Source organism: Myotis brandtii, unplaced genomic scaffold (assembly GCF_000412655.1).
Source record: "Myotis brandtii unplaced genomic scaffold, ASM41265v1 scaffold112, whole genome shotgun sequence".
In the NCBI taxonomy this organism is placed as follows: domain Eukaryota; kingdom Metazoa; phylum Chordata; class Mammalia; order Chiroptera; family Vespertilionidae; genus Myotis; species Myotis brandtii.
Window position 1 is genome coordinate 14,933,819 of NW_005353838.1, and position 15,963 is coordinate 14,949,781.

At 56.5% G+C, this 15,963-nt stretch overlaps 1 protein-coding gene across 12 annotated transcripts in view; it reads right to left on the reverse strand.

Annotated features, from left to right (window-relative positions):
• The window catches only part of LOC102238705 (G-protein coupled receptor 35), a 24,325-nt gene extending 10,721 nt beyond the window's left edge, over positions 1-13,604 (reverse strand). The window contains exons 1-11 of one of the 12 annotated variants that reach the window (XM_014546757.1): positions 13,518-13,604; positions 11,961-12,033; positions 10,931-11,148; positions 8,368-8,534; positions 7,910-8,190; positions 6,866-7,068; positions 6,504-6,759; positions 5,744-5,785; positions 4,819-5,018; positions 4,603-4,648; positions 4,093-4,490 (exon numbers count right to left, since the gene is read on the reverse strand). In XM_014546757.1, coding sequence (XP_014402243.1) covers positions 4,461-4,490; positions 4,603-4,648; positions 4,819-5,018; positions 5,744-5,785; positions 6,504-6,759; positions 6,866-7,068; positions 7,910-8,190; positions 8,368-8,534; positions 10,931-11,124 — 1,419 coding nt within the window. In that variant the 5' untranslated portion in view covers positions 11,125-11,148; positions 11,961-12,033; positions 13,518-13,604 and the 3' untranslated portion in view covers positions 4,093-4,460. Of the gene's footprint in view, positions 1-1,008; positions 1,028-4,092; positions 4,491-4,602; positions 4,649-4,818; positions 5,047-5,743; positions 5,786-6,503; positions 6,791-6,865; positions 7,069-7,909; positions 8,191-8,367; positions 8,535-10,930; positions 11,149-11,960; positions 12,034-13,517 lie in introns of those variants that run through there. The other 11 variants (XM_014546760.1, XM_014546763.1, XM_014546818.1 and 8 more) reach the window with 11 other exon arrangements.
• Positions 13,605-15,963: the final 2,359 nt, after the last annotated feature.

Here is a 15,963-nt window from a genome sequence, read left to right on the forward strand (position 1 = left end):
GGTATTTTGTGGAAGAGCCACACTCAAGGGGCCAAAGAGCCGCATGTGGCTCGCGAGCCGCAGTTTGCCGACCACTGATCTATACAATCAAACCCTAAAGCCTCATGTCTGCTGGTTCTGCTTCCTGGGCATATCTAGACACCGACCTCTTCTCTCGGCCTCCACCACCTCCCGCCCAGCTAGGAAACAACCATGTGTTCCTTGGATGTCTGCAACCATGTGTTCCTTGGATGTCTCAAGTTGGTCCCCAATCTCCAGTCTATCCCCAAGACCTCAGCCAGAGGGAGATGTCAAATAAATTCACACCGGGCCCTGCTTAAAACTGCAATGTCTGCCCCTGCCCAAGAGAAAAGACCCAAGCTCTTTAAAGGGCCTCAAGGCCCTTCCTTTACCTACCCCTCCAGCCTTAGCGCTCGCCATGTTCTCCTTACCTGCCCCTCTCCCACTTGCGCTGCAGGCACAGAGAGCTCCTTTTCATTCCCTGAGGATGCCCAGCTCCTGCCAGCTTCTGCCCTGCTCCTGGCTGACCCTAATCAAGGACCATCCCCACACATCATCTGCCACCTCCTTGTCAGGACTATCCGGGGACCTCAGACCTGCAGAACTGAATACTAGAGGGAGCTGGTGGGCACAGCCTGTCCCCAAACTCATCCTCAACCCTGGAGAAGACCCTCCCCGTAAGGAGCACAGCCATGTCCAAAGACCCCAAAGTGTTCCCAGGAGCAACATGACTCTTCTATTCACCTCAAAATGCAGCAAAACCAGTTTAAATCTGTTAAATGTTGGGGGCGAAATCCAGGAAAATCAAATGAAGCATCCATGGGACACTGAGCAAGAAATTATTGTGAACAAAGAGACAGAGAGAAGAGAGCCTGGAACATCTGAGAACTTGGCTGCAGTCTGGCTGTCCCTGCGCCTTTTCCATCCCGCCTCCTGTCCAGGAAGTCCGGCAGGCCAGGCCCCTTCCCTGTCTACCTGCTCGCAGGGCCCCGGGGTCTCAGTACTCACCGCAGAAGCTCTAGCACCCCCGACGCTGATCCAGGCCTGGGGGAGGGAGGGTGGGCGAAGACATTAGAGAGAAGACCCAGGACCAGGACTGGGTAAGACAGGGCTCCCCCGGAGAAGGCACCATGCCTCTGCAGCAGGAAGTGAAAATGAGAAGAAACTGCAAACAAAGCGGGCAAAGTCTGCTGAGAAGGGCGGGAAAGCTGTTCTTACCTGCACACACCCACACCTGCCGCTACGACTGCCTGCCGACTGCGACTGCGGGCTACTGTGCACAGGAGGGAGGCAGTCTTCACCCCCTACTGGCAGGTCCACAGACCATCTGGGGATGGACACCAGATGGGCTGGCTCTGGCTGGACATAGCCCTGGGCTCAGTGCTGGCACTCAGCTTGGCTGGGCAGGCTTCTCTGGGTTCCATGGAGCCCCAGCTCAGCCCAGGCTGCCCTGCACTGGGCTCTGGACCAGTCACAGACGTGAGAATACAAAGACTGAGGCCCAGGTGTCTCAGGCATGGGAGATAGGCCATGGGGCGGGAGGGGGACCTGCTCAGACCCTGGAAGAATGGGGAATAGCCCATGTTCCTCCACTCCTCTGGACAGGCTGCCCCCCCCCCCCCAGGCTACCAAGGACTCCAGGGCAAATCAGAGGGCCAGAGCCGGGATGGGGGTGTGGGGGGCACACTGTGAATGGGAACAGAGCCCAGACAGGTTTTCAATAAGGACATTAGAGTCCAGAGACTGAAGACCAGAGACTGGCTGCACTGAGTGGACCCAGGCCCTGTGGCTGCAGAGGCTGCCCAGGGAAGGTCTCCTTCAGCTCTGCCTGTGTCTGTAAGGTCCATGTAAGGCCAGCTCAGGCCCAGGCAGGAGGGGCTGGCTGGGAGGGGCATGGAGACCATGCCCGACTGCCCCAACCACACAGGTCCTGGAAGCCCGGAGGGCCACTGCCTCACCAGCCCGCAGTGGGGCCCCAACTGGGCCTTCTGCCAAAAAAGTCCTTCCCCACCACCCAACGAGAGACCAAGACTTGTCCCCAGATCCCGCCACAGCCAGGGTGCCTCGGAGGGGAAAGGGTGAGTCACCCAAGGGTTTTGGGGAGGAGCCAGCTCCAGCTGCCACCCGCACCCCTCCGCCCCGGAAAGGTTAGCCCCTGTCTTTGAGAGTTCTGGGCCCCTTGCCCAGATGTGATGGGGGCAGTTAGCTGCATCTCACATTGTCTACCATAGCCTCCTCCTTTGGAAGCGTGGTACGGCCCCCCCCCCCCCCACACACACACACATACATAGGGCCACCCTGCGGGGAATCTTAATGGGTGACATAATGCTTGGCTTTCTCACTTTCCATGTAATCAAACTGCTTCCAGCAAAACAAGTGGAAAACAGAAGATGGATGGATGACAAAGCCCAGAGGTGCAGGCTCCTCAGCTGGAGCAGCCCCCAGGGCCAGCGATCTGCCCGGAGCAGGGGTGCACAGCTGGCTTGACCAATCAGTGGTGACAGTGGGCTCTTGGGGTCACTTCCTAGTCTCTAAGCACATAATTGGGGCTGACACATGGCATATGACCAGCACCCTTGGTGGGTCAGGCATGTCAGTCAGGAAGGCCAAGGGGACACGGAAACCTTTCCACCCTACAGACACCAACCAAAGCTGGTATTATCGGTGGGGTGCTCTCTGTGTCCCCACCTATTGCCTGTGGAAGTAGGTTTCTTGTGATGTCACAAGAAAAGGACTTTTCTGAGATTCACATGAGAGAATAAGTGGTGTTTATTTGTGTGGAATTAAACCCCTGAGTTTCCAAGTTCCCCTTTTCCTCTGTCCCACCAAGGAAAAAGTCCTATTTTGTCTTCAGCAAAGCTAGGATTAAAGCCAGTGTTGTTTCCACTCCATATGTGCACAGTCCAGGGCAGCATCTGGCTAGCTTAGCCTGTGTTCCCAGCTGCAGCCCATTGTGTGTAGGGTCCACATGGCCATGGGCCTTGTAGTTTCTAGGGCCACACGGCTACTGTTCCCAGCTGCAGCCCATTGTGTGTAGGGTCCACTTGGCCATGGGCCTTGTAGTTTCTAGGGCCACACGGCTATGGAGAGAACACACAGGAGCAAAGGAAGCAGGACAAAGCCAGAGGAACAAGAGTGAATTCCTTTGTCTCAGGATTATATATTCCCAAATTTACTCAGGCTTGCTGTGGCTCCACCCCTCTGGCCAATTATCTTTGTTCCAAGGTTAGACTGACAGGCAAGTATTTTCCTTACATCACCCACTTCACTGCCCATACCCCCATCTTTCTCTTTGTCCAGTCCTTTCTGCCAGTGACCTGCAGGGACTGGACTGGTGGTTCCCTGGTGGTGTGAAATTGCAGGTCCCTGGGGAAGCTGCCCAGATGGCTATGCTTATGTCTGACCTCCCCTTTGCTCCTTTCCTATTAATACTAATAACTAATTACAATGGTAACACTGGCACCACAGGGGTTGAACACGAGGACCTCCCTGAAGATGTGGGAGTGGTGGCTCCATTGTGCCTCCATTAGAGTTCGTGTGGCCCCTATGGACTGGAGGTTCCACCGCAGGGCAGCCCCAGTCCAGATCACTAGGCCTCAGGTACAGGGTGCGGCCATGTAGGGCAGTTGGGAAAGCTCAGAAGCAGGTCACTGTGCGGACAGGACAATAGGCAGTGCCAGTTCTTCCCAGGACACTCAGCTGGCTGGACGCCCTGGCTGATGCTGACATGATGTGGACTGAGTCGGAGGGGCAAGATGGGGTTTGCTGTGTCGGATATGGGAAGGGGTCCCAGGCACATCCCCTTCCAAGTGTCAGCACTGACTGCATGAGGCAACGCTGCACAGCGAAACACCAGGCCTCGAGTTCTCCGGTGCCTGCCTTTCCAAACCTGGGAATACCATTTGGTTGGTGATGGCAAGGCTGCCAGATGGGGAGATGGCAGGAAGCATCCTTCCTGCACCTGCCCTGTGCACCAGATCCTCCTCGACCCTCCAAACCTTGTCTCCTCACCACCCTCCTCCTCCCTGAACCTCCCCACCTTGGAGGCTGCGATCCTCCCAGTGTCTCCCTGCCTGAAATAAGACATCTGTGAACTGCTCAGTATTCCTGTTTATTTATAAAGTTACATCCAGAAGTCCTGCAAACAGCTGTGTGCTGACACACTTGTCTGTCAGCTGAGGCCTCTCTGGAGCCCGGAGGGACTCCACGGAGCTGTTGTCATGGCTTGGGGACCAGGACACTCATGTTGGGCCTTTCTTGCTCTCCCTGCAGCACCTGCCTGACCCTGGGGCTGCCTCTCTCCAGGATGAGGAACCTTCACCTAGTGCCACAGGCACATGCAGCTGCTCAGTGCAGGACTGGCAGCTACAGCACTGAGGCTGGTGGCACCGTGCAAGGATGCTGTGTGAGGACATCGTGGGCCAAGGGAGGCCTCTGAGGACTCCAGTGGGGTTATCCAGTTAGGTCTTCATCACTGCCATGAAGGAGGCCTGTGAAAGGAGAGATGGTAAGGTGTGGGCAGTGGCTGCCCTGGACAGCAGGGAAGACACAGTGCACCTCATGCCTCAGGACACCAGGAAGCCCCTCTCAGGCCCCATGTACCTCTTGGAGGAGCTGCCCCAGCATTTCCTGGCTGTGAATGGAGCGCCTGTGGGAAAGAACACCTGGGTCAGCCCAGGGCCCCGCCCCAGCACTCAGGCCCATCTACACGCCCATAGGCTGACAGGCAAGGAGTCCCCAGGTACTGTGAGGCAGGCGGGAGAACACGGTGAAGGTGGGCACTGAGGTCCTCAGGACGACAGCCCGCCACAGCCCCACCTGTCTATTCTGGTTGCGATGGTCACCGTGAAGGCCCCCTCTGTGTCTGGCAGGTAGGTGGAGGGCACAATCCTGTAGGTCCCTGCAGACAGGTGGCAGACGCGGCTCACTTCCTGGGTGTAGCAATGTGGCACACAGCTCAGCAGAGGCTTCTGGAGCAGCAGGGAGGGCGTGCCCTGGCCCCCATTGTCCACTGGAACCTGGAGAGGCACAGACTGACTAGGAAGCCTGTCCATGGGGTGGAGAGGTCCACCCACTGTCCTCAGTCTCCGTTGGGCTGCACTTTCCCAGACCCAAAGCAGCCCCGTCTGGGGACAAGCTGAGGGTGTGCTGGGCTGGAGCAGCCCCGGCTGCAGTCTGCTTGGACCTCCTGGGGCTTCATGCCTGGTCCCCCACCATACATGCGCCCCCTTCCAAGGAGGAGCAACAGCTCCCCAAAGCTGGGCTCACTGCTCACTGAGGCCCTGCCACCCTTGCCAGGAAACCCCATCAGGTGTCAGGTGCCCATGCCTGGGAACCACCCAAATTGCCCCTGCTTAGGCCCAGAGGCACCTACTGGCCATTGGCACTTTTTCCCAAGCTCCTGGGAGTGGGGGTTTCTCAGCAGCTCTGCCCATTCTCTAGGGTAGAGAACCTTCTCAATCAGAAAATCCTACCCTCCCCCCCAGATCACCTGTGCTCCAGGCTTCGTGTGTCCCTTTCCCCCTCAGATCCTGGAACACCGGCCACTTCACCCTGCCCGTCTAGAATTGGGCCCCCGGGAGCACAACAGTGTGTGGGATGGGAAGCCTCATTGGCCATGCGGTCTGGGCCTGCAACCTCTGACTTCTCCCCTTCCTCTAACTACAGGTCTGCTAAGCATTTTGCCTACATGGTGGGAGAGAGCCGACCGCCAAGGAAGGCACTCTGGGTGGCTATGACTCACTGGCAGCACCCCCTTCTGGACTCCTCTGGGCTCACAGCCATTCTAGGTAGAAAGTGGGGACAACATACTTTCAGCCTGAGTCCCTGGAAGCCTCCTCTTTCCTTGGACCTGTCTGGGATTCAGGAGCCACCCCACACAGCTGAGCCCACTGTAGCCCTGACTGAGCTGCCTGGCCCCGAGAACCTCGGGGACCTTGCGAGCTCCTCACCACCACCTGGCTTTGTGTTTTCTTTCTGATCTGAAACTCCTGGCAGCGCCATTTGGGCAGCAGAGTGGCTGTCAATTCCCCAATGGTCTCAGCCAGTGCGGCCTTCCCCATACCCCCTTTACTGCGCTTCGCCACAAACCTTTGCCATCACCCACTTCTCCCTGGCTCTCAGGGGCACACACACACCCAGGAAAAGCCTCATGCTGCGGGCCATGGGCAGAGGGCAGGGTTACACAGCTCTGGGGTGCTGCTGGTGTTTGACTGATCACTCCCGAGTGATGCCATTGGGCCTCCTGAGTGGGAGGCACCGTCCTGGGGAGAACTGACCCCATGACACAGTTGTTCTGAGCCAGAGCAAAGGGACAAGGGGATGCCTGAGCTACCTGTGACCCCCAGTGAATTACAAACTTTATGAAACCTAGAAATGAGTCATGCACATGACCGGCCAGCCTGGGCAACATGCCCAAATGACCAAGTCCAGGGATCCACATCATGCCCCACCCCACCCTGGCTCACAGTTCCCCCCGACCCCCAAGAGCTCGCAGGGCTTGCCTGGAAAACATGGAAGCCGATGGGGTGGCAGTCGCTGTCTAGGCAGTGCTGGTGCAGAGTGATCCGGACGCAGCGGGGGCCTGCACCCTCAGGGATCGTGAGGGGGAAGCAGGGGTTGCTGGAGTAGGAGGCAAAGTTCCGGCTGCCCCCGGCCGTCTGGCCGATCTTCCAGGAGCCCTGCAGCTGCACAGTCTCCCACTCCCCCGCCAACAGGGTCTCCCCAGGGCCAGGGCTCTGGACCACTGTCTTGATGGCACTGCCCGGGAAAGATAAGCACAGGACGGGGGCTAAAGGCACCGTCTGGCCTGCCTTGATCAAGGCAGGAGCACACAGGCCCCCAAAGAAATGGCCAGGCCCCTCACCTGAGGGAGACTCTCCCGCTGGAGAAGACCCGGAGCAAAAACTGTCCTGGCACGTTCTTTAAGAAGGTGCTGGGCACGGCCAGGTAGTAGCCGGGGGTGAGCTCACAGCGGAGATGGACCTCACGGTCATAAGCATGGCACACAGTGCCAGCCACAGGGGGTGTGGACAGGATCCTGGGCAGGCTGACCCGCCGCTTCTCCACCTGTGGAGAGGAGGCCTGTGTGGGAACTCACAGAGACCCGCCCCACCCACTCCTGGCATCAGGGCCTCTCCCCAAAGAGTTAACACATGAAAGCACTCCACCTCCCAGGGGCCGGCTGAAAATGCCCATGACCCTGGGCTTCCACTCAGCCTGTCCCCACGAGAGCCTGCAGGACCCACTGCTCCAGGACACACAGATGCAAAAGGGCTGTGCCCACGGCTACTGCAACCTGGGGCTGCTGGATAAAAGGCTTTCCAGCAACTCAGCGGGAGGAAAGGAACACAATGTAAGCCACACCCACAAAGGGACAGGGAACACTGTGCCTTGTGCTGAGACCTTGGCAGGACATACAGACTAAAAACTAGGCCCTGGCAGCAAACAGGCAAGTTCCTGCACCAGCCATGCTCCTGTTCCCAGGACAGGCATCTCCACTGGGGTCCAGAGGGCTCCTTGCACAATCCCACAGGATCAGCCGTCACCATCCCCACCTGATAGGGAGGAGACTGAGGGTGCAGGGAGGTGGAGTGACCTCTCCAGGTCCCACAAGAAGTGACCAAGCTGGGCTCAGACCTCCACAAACACCAGCCCCCAGAGCCCCGCCGACTCGAGGCTTTGGTTCTGGTTTCCTTTGGCCCACAGACACACCCAGTCCTCCCAGTGCCGGGTCTGTGGGAGCCCCCACAGGCACATGATCCCCAGGACAGCCAGGGCAGCGGGGAGGCCTGTGGGGCTCTTGTCAGTCACGTGTACCCAGCACTGCAGCTCCGAGGATTCAGACATCCACGTGCCTCCCATCCGACCCTGTACGTCAGTGAGTGGGAAGCTGGCCCAGCGGAGGTACCTTCCAGAGATGCAGACCCACGGCAGGGTAGTCCTTGCCCAGGATGCTGGCCGGGCTCCACACCACGCGGCTGTCCCTCACTGGTGCCTGGGCCCGGCCAGCCCAGTCCACCGTGCGCATCCTGGGCCTCTGCAGGACAGCAATGTACACCTCGCTCGGTTCTGAGACCCGCAGCCAGAACTTGGGGTTGCTGGGAAAGCCGCTGTTGTTCCGGCAGCCTCCTGCGGACTGCCCCGGGACCCAGGCCCCCGGCAGCTCCTGAGTGTGGCTGAGCACCTTCTCTAGGGCAAGAGCACACCACAGGTCAGGCTCCCCACCCTCACAGACACCTGCCTCCCCCACCGGGAGCCACCGCAGGGGGACGCGGGCGCCTGCTCAGGTTTGACTTCTGAAGGTAGAGTCCATTTGGGTGGCTGCATTGCACCCCCAAAGGCTGCCCCAGGAATGGCACTGGTTACCTGAGTAGAGGCTCTGCAGGTGGCCAGCCTCCGTGACCGGGTAGCCAATGGTGACCTCGTCAAATTCACGGAGAAACTCCTCCTCATCCACCCAGAACTCCCCTTCCTGGAGCTGGGACAGCAGCTCCGCTGAGTCCACTGGGTCCACCTGGGTCCACCCTTCACCCCTGGCAGGAAACTCAAGTCATCAGAGATCTCTCATCTGAGAGTGACAGCACTGACCGTGCAGTGGGGCAAGAGGAGCCAGAGGGGACCGAGGGTGTCCTGAGAGCCCTGTCCCTGCCAGCACCTTGGGGCCAAACTCCATGGCCCCCTTCCCACGCTTCCATTTGCCCTGGGCTGAACCTTCCTCAGGACCATCACCTCTGCTCCTACCACATGACCTGGCTGAGAGAATGGGTCAGTGAGCAGTGACAGGACATCTGCCCATCGCTTCAGGCGTGGTTGCTCAGACCAAGTGTGACATCTGCTCACCACCCCTGCCACCTAAGGGGACTGTCGCAGCGCCCTCGTCCATCAGTTATGAGTCTTAAAGCCAAGCTGAGGACATAGCATAGGCATCTCATAGGTCCCTGTCCCTTAGCCTGACTGGGCGTCTACTGTTCTATGGGCACCCTCAGTACCAAGCACTAAGCCAGCCTCCTAGACCACCTGAGGCCAAGCACAGACCATGTGGCCTTGGGGTTATGGGGGCCTTGCTGGGAGCCAATTGAGCACTATCCTGACCACAGAGCTACCATGGCACCAACCACGGCATGGGAGCCCAGGATGTCCCTCTGAGCCTGCACACCACCCCCCCCTGATGGCCCCCAACTGCACTCACCCCTCTCTCCAGGGCCCCTGCCAGCAACGCCGGCCCCAGGGGTTCTGAATGCGAAGCAGCAAGATACTCTGACCAGCCTGACCCCGGAGCTCACACAGGTCCGAGATGATGAAGGCGTGAAACTCCCCCAGCTCCCTGGCACCTAGGCGAGGAGCAGCTCAGTCAAGGGCAGAAATCCCCAAACCCAGCAGATGCACAGGTCTTGTCTCCTTCCCTGGGGACTGGTCCAGCCCCCGCCAGCTGTGGCCCCACAGGCACCCAGATCCCACAGATCACCGGGGGCTCCTTTCCTAACCACTGTGGACAGTTAGCTCAGCAGTGGCCTTAGCCAGCATAGAGCCCCAGCGAGGGAACTGGACCAGGCCTGGCAGCTCATTCCCTTCTCTGGGCCTCACTAGCTGGCCACATGGTCATGCAGGACGCCTGGTGCAGGGCCAGGTCTCAAAAGTGCTACTGTTAGCACTGTCATCAACAGTCTGTGACCACCAAGGGAAAAGGGAGATCACTTGGCAATGCCAACTGGGGAGGCAGGGGATGGATGGGCAGTGGGAAGACTGGAGGTCCGAGGAGAAACGACTCCACCTGCCCTGAGACCAGAGACAGAAGACATAGAAGGAGCCAAACAGGATGACACCTACCTGGAGAGGAGGGGTGGTGGTCCAACGCAAAGAGAAGAAACTCCTGGACTGTCTCTAAATGATTTATTCAGAATGGCATTGTAGCTGCCACCCACGTCCCCAGCCCCTTGCCACTTTAGTGGGGTCCAGGTGACCTCCAGCAGCCCATGTCTAGCCCACCCTCAGGGGAGGAGCCTGACCCAGGCCTGTGCCAACCCTCACACACACACCAGGGTAGCATAATTGTCAACAAGAGCCAATTTATTTCAACGTTCATAGTCTTTGACAAAATATTCATTGTAGCCTGGCCGGTGTGGGTCAATGGTTGAGTGTCGAGCTATGAACCAGGAAGTCACAGTTTGATCCTGTCAGGGCACATGCCCAGGTTTCAGGCTCAATCCCCAATAGGGTGTGTGTGGGAGGCAGCTGATCAATGATTCTCTGTCATCTCTCTCTCTCTCCTCCTTCCTCTCTGAAATCAATTAAAAAATATATATATAAAATTCCATTGTGGAAATAATACTAAATAGGATACTTGTATGCATAAAGATGCTGTTATTTATAACAGCATAAGATCAGAAAGACCTTAAACTTCCAACATGAAGGGAAAGATGAAAGAAGCTACGGCAGATCCACTAATGCGATAAGTTGACAAAGTGTATGTAACATAGAAAATGATCTAGGATGCAGAATGCAAAAGGTACGTTTATGAAAAACGGAGAAAGCATACTAAAAAGTCAAAGGTAGCTACGTTTGAGGGAGTTTTTCCTTTCAACAACACTTCTTCAATGAACATACATATCACTACAGTGGAAACCTGAGTGCTGATTTCACAGGTTGCCAGCTGAGCCAGAGATGGTGCCACCACATGCTTCCTAGGCCATCTCTGCACAGCGGTGACCTCACACAGGCACCTGCCTGCCCTGGAGGTAAGTCCTAGTCAAGGGAAAAGGGACCTCTCCCTCTGGAGAGGGGCAGACAGCAGAACAAGTTCACACAGCCAGACACCAGCTTGGGAAGACAAATGTCCCCACTTTCTACTCAGTGCAGACAGGGCCTCAGGGATTGCCTACAGGATCTGAGGGTGCATGTGTGTAGGCCCTTTGGGTGACCACCGCCTCACCTGCCTTGGGGCTGAACACTGAGCAGCTGATCAGACACCGCTCCTTGAGGCTGAGCAGCTGCCAACAAGTCTTGGGTTCTGAGCCGCCAGACCCATCCTGTTGGCTTCTGCTGCTTGCCAAGTTCTTCAGGTTCCACCTTTCTGCCAGGCCACCGGTTAGGTCCACCAGGGCATCTGCCACCTGCCCTGCCCATAGGTGCTCGTAGGACCCATGGACCCTGCAAGACAGACACAGGAATGAGCCTCAGGCAAGGGGAGCAGCACCCTGCCTCTCTTCTATCCTCTTGGTCTATGACACTCCAAATCATCCTGTGATCCCACCCACCCGGCTTCAATCGCTTTTCTTTCCTGCCGCCTCGCCCTCACCACAGCCAGAAGCAATCACGCCTTCACGGCTGACATTCAGTGTCCCAGCAAAGCCCAGCCGCCGCTGCCTACGTGCAAAACCTCTTCTACTGCCAGTGTGGGCACAAGCGTGAGGCACGTGGGCAGAGGCTGTGACATCCACTCCATCTGATGGGATCCAACCCAATGTCAGCAGCAGGCCTCCCTCCTGTCCTCAGTGCAAAGGCCTGCCTATCAGTTCACTGTCAGCAAGATGGTAAATGCATTCTAGGAGGGAAGGGCCTCGATTCACTCTGCATGAGGGTCTTGGGCTCAGTCAGGACCAGATAAAAAGGCTAATACCTAGCTGGCCTCTTTCTTCCCCAACAACCTGCAGAGAGGCAGCCTGTCCCCAGGGGTGAAAAACAAACAGATGGAAACATCTTTCTTGCTGGGGTTTGAGGAAAGAGAAAGGAAGAAAACACATACCCTCCCTCATGCCCAGCTGTGAAATAAGGGCAGGGAAAGGGAGGCAAACCACAGGCCAAGCCTCAAGAGTTCCCGTCTCCAGACCAGTCAGCCTCACCCCAGGACCTGCCGCCAAGCGCCTGGAAACGACAGGATTCTGCAGCGAGGGAGCGGAAACATGCTCCCGGGGGCAGTCTAAGGTGGCATGGCCCAGCCCGCCAGCCTCCAGCACACGTACTTGGCATAGACCTTCTCCAGTAATGGAAGCCAGAACACATCCTCTCTCTGGCACCGGGAGAAGCAGAGTCTCCCTGCAAGACAAGGCAGACGGTCATCTATGGTCACCTCCACCCAGCGTCCAAACTGCCAAACTCGACAGGTGAAGGAGCCACGGTATGTCTGGTCGAGCCAGGTCGGCTGTCCCGGAAGAAAGACCTACCGTGCACAGGGAAAGGCAAAAGGAGACCATGTGACAAACATCTCGCAGCGCCCACCCAGCGTGCTAACCAGTGTGACCACACTGCATCGTCCCACAGTACCCTGCGGTCTGCAAAGGATCTGCCCTCATTCCATGCCTTGGAAAACCAACCATTGGACTGAAAATCCAGACTTCTCAATAAAATATTCTAAGACCATAATGAGGGAGCCAGTGTCTCCCAAAGCTTAAAGTCAACCATTATGCCCTAATGTCCCAAATAAGCCCTTGACCTGAATCCAAAACAAATGTGACTTTTAGAAGCATGAGACCCAATCTCAGCAGAGCTGGCTGCAGATGGCAGGTCACCATGGGCATAGCAACCCTCCTGCAAACGCCTGAAGCCCAGGACCTCTGCCAGCACCTGGATCCATGTTCACTGCCAGGTTTGTTTTGACCCGAGAGGCAGTGTGGGCTGTGCATCTAGACAACATGTTTGGTCCTGGCAATGCCACTCACTAGCCGGAAAACAGTGACAATGGTTCTAGTTCCTCATTGGTGAAAATGGGTCAAGCGGGTGAGGCCTGTGAGAGTGAAAGCCAGCGATGTGCTGTGCTTACTTAGCATGGGGCCTGGGACCCCGGAGGCGCTCTGAATGGGGTCACCACTGTCAATGAACACATGTTTGGTCCTGGCAATGCCACTCACTAGCCGGAAAACAGTGACAATGGTTCTAGTGCCCTCATTGGTGAAAATGGGTCACAGCGGGTGAGGCCTATGAGAGTGAAAGCCAGCGATGTGCTGCACTTACTTAGCATGGGGCCTGGGACCCAGGAGGCGCTCTGAATGGGGTCACCACTGTCAATGAACATTGCTGCATTCATTGGTGATACTTAGCAAGAACCCAAACAAAAGGCCATCAACAGTCCAGGGAGGGAGTCTGAGCAGGCCTTCTTTACCTGTGGTGTCTGTCAGAAAGAGTTTCAATCATCTTTTGCCAATTTATATTTAAAACCTATTTAAGAAGCTAACTCGCTAAGGACACTAATTCCAAACCAGGTCACAGGCTCCCTCAGCCAACCCTTTCCTGTCTAGGCTGGCACGTTTGACTTTCTAGTTCAGATGCATGGCTCTGACTCTGTAAGAAGTGGGCTTGGGGTTTGGCAGAGCGGGGCAGAAAGTACTGCTGCGGGAGAGGGGAAACCGCGTCTGTGCCTGGGAGCCCCTGTGGCCTGACAGCTGAGCTCCCCACTGCCATGCTGAGCAGCTGCAGCAGAGCCCCACAGAACACGGAGTTCAGCTGCCTGGCCTCTTCCTTCCTTCCTGGGTACAGCAGGCAGGAAGACAGAGCAGAAGAGAAAGCTGCACTATCACAGACACCTGGTCCAGGAGGTGCCGGCTCTTCTGCAGGGCGGCGCAGGCACACAGGAACCAGCAGTCCCCCAGAAGCCCTTGCTTCACCTGCCCTTCCTGTGGGTTATCTGGAAACAGCCGGGGAGTAGCACAAATTTCCTAAAAAGAAAGAACGTTGTCCACAGTTACATCATGCCTCATGCTAGTCTTTAAAATAGAGAACACAGGACCTAGGTGACGGGCTGGGAGGAGCTTTTCTGCTTATCCATGTTGCCTAAGAGAAGGGAAGCAGCTGGCTTTCTGCAGACATTATCTGTCAGCCCCTCCTGGTTTCAGGTCACTCTGTCCAGCTTAGATTATGGGGTCCCTGACTGTCCACATTCCTTAATTGACAAAACACCCAACTCTGAATAAACGCTACCACCTCCCTTCTGGAAACAGCTAAATGTTCATCTAGAAACTGGCTTCACTTTATTATTTTTTAATTTTACTTATTGATTTTTACAGAGAAAGAGGAAGGGGGAAAGGGGAGAGTGAGACATTGATTTGTTATTCCACTTATTTATGTATTCATTGGTTGATTCTTATATGTGCCCTGACTGGGAATCGAACCCCAACCCTGGGTGTTTTGGGACAATGCTCTAACCAGCGGAGCTACCTGAGCAAATGGTTTCACTTTAAATTCATAATGGTGACTCTTGAGTGGGTCCTCCATACTGCTGGAAATCCTACTGTTTCTCTAAAAGCCTCACTTTCCCACAGCCTGGGTGAGCTTAGGCCTCCTCTTCTCCCTCTTCTCAAAATGTCCTCGCCTCGTGCTTCATTAGAAGCCACCTGACCTGCCCTCTCTCCTGCCTCAGGCCTGCATTCCTCCTGAGACCCCTTCCCTCTTCCACCTACTCGGGCAGAATCCCTCCAGCATAAGGCACAGCAGAATCTCCGTCTTCTCTACCACATTGCCCCTCAGCACTACTTCCCCTCTAGGTTTCCCTTCACTGACAAACTTCTGGAAAGAGCTGCCGTCACTACTTCCCTCCCTCCCCTGCCCCTGCCGCTTCATACCCCCAAACCTCCTTTACCAGTGTCACCTCTGTGCTGTCAAATGCAACAGGCATCAGTGTCCTGTTGGATTCCACAGCATCAGAACAGTGTGTGTGTGGTTTGTGTGTGTGAGAGAGAAGGGAGGGGGTGGTGGAGTGCTGTCCCTTAACCCCAGCAGTCCTCTGGTGGTTTCCATGACTCCATGTACTCCTGGGTGTCCTTTCACCTCACTGCCTGATGCTTCTCAAGTATACCTGTCCCAGCACTTGCTGACCCCACTGGGAAATGTTAGAGCTCCTCCAGGCTCAGTTCCTCCTCCTCCTCCTCCTCTACCTGACACTGTCTTCCAGGCCCTGGCCCGTAAGCCACCAGTCACAGTCCCAACTCCCAGATCGAGCCTCTACCCGGTGGTCCTGAACTCCCAACTCTCACATCCACCTGCCCACGGACAGCACCAATTAACACGTGAGAGCAAAACCAACCCTAGATTTCCACCCCCTCCCCCTTCCCCTACATCAAATGGGACCACCACCCACCCAGGTGCTCAGGCTCGAAACCCAGAAGTCATTATCTTCACCCTCTACTTCTAATCGGTCACTAAGACCCATCAAAGTGCTAACGGCTGTCACACTAATCTAAGCCCCTTCGTCCTTCTCAGGACCACTGCAATGGCATTCTTGCCCTGACCATCCACTTCCCACAGGCAGTAAGAGTGAGCTTCTTCAAACACACGCCCAGCTAAATCACTCCCCTAAAAAAACCCTCTACTGGCCCCCCATTGCAACTAACGTCCATTTTTACCCAAATTCCCCTCGTGTGGCCTATAAAGCTCTTCATGCCTTGGCTCCTCCCAGGCCAAACAGGCCCTCGCGGTGCTGCCCCAGAAAGGCACCTGGATCACCACAGCCCAGAAGTTCTGGCAGCCACCTACACCCTGGGGAGGCAGGCTTGTTCCCAGGGCAGTCTTCTCGGCAGACAAACAATTTCTAAAGATGTCAACATAACCCTAGGCCAGAGCATCCCTTTAAGTGACCACCTTACAATGTTTACACCGGAAAATGCAGGTGCACTAAGTCCAAGAGAGAAATCTGCAGAGCAGACTGGCTTTGCTCCAGAGGCTCATCCCGGCCCTTCCACGAGAGCATGAGATAAGCAGACACAAGAAACAGAAGAGCCAAGCAAACTAGAAGCGAAGGCTGGTGAGACGCCCTTCAGAGCGGAAGTCAGGAGGTGGGGCTGGGTTGGTGTCCGCTGACACGCCCCTCCCGCTGTGCCTCAATCCCCTTCGGAACTGCGCGCTCTCAGGTGGGGACCCCGAGCTCGGGGCTTAGCGCATCCTGGATAAGCTTCGGAGGGAGCACCAAGTGGGGTAGGGAGCCTGGGAACCCGCTCCGAGGGCAGCAGGCAGACCCTGCGGGCCACCGCGCGCCCA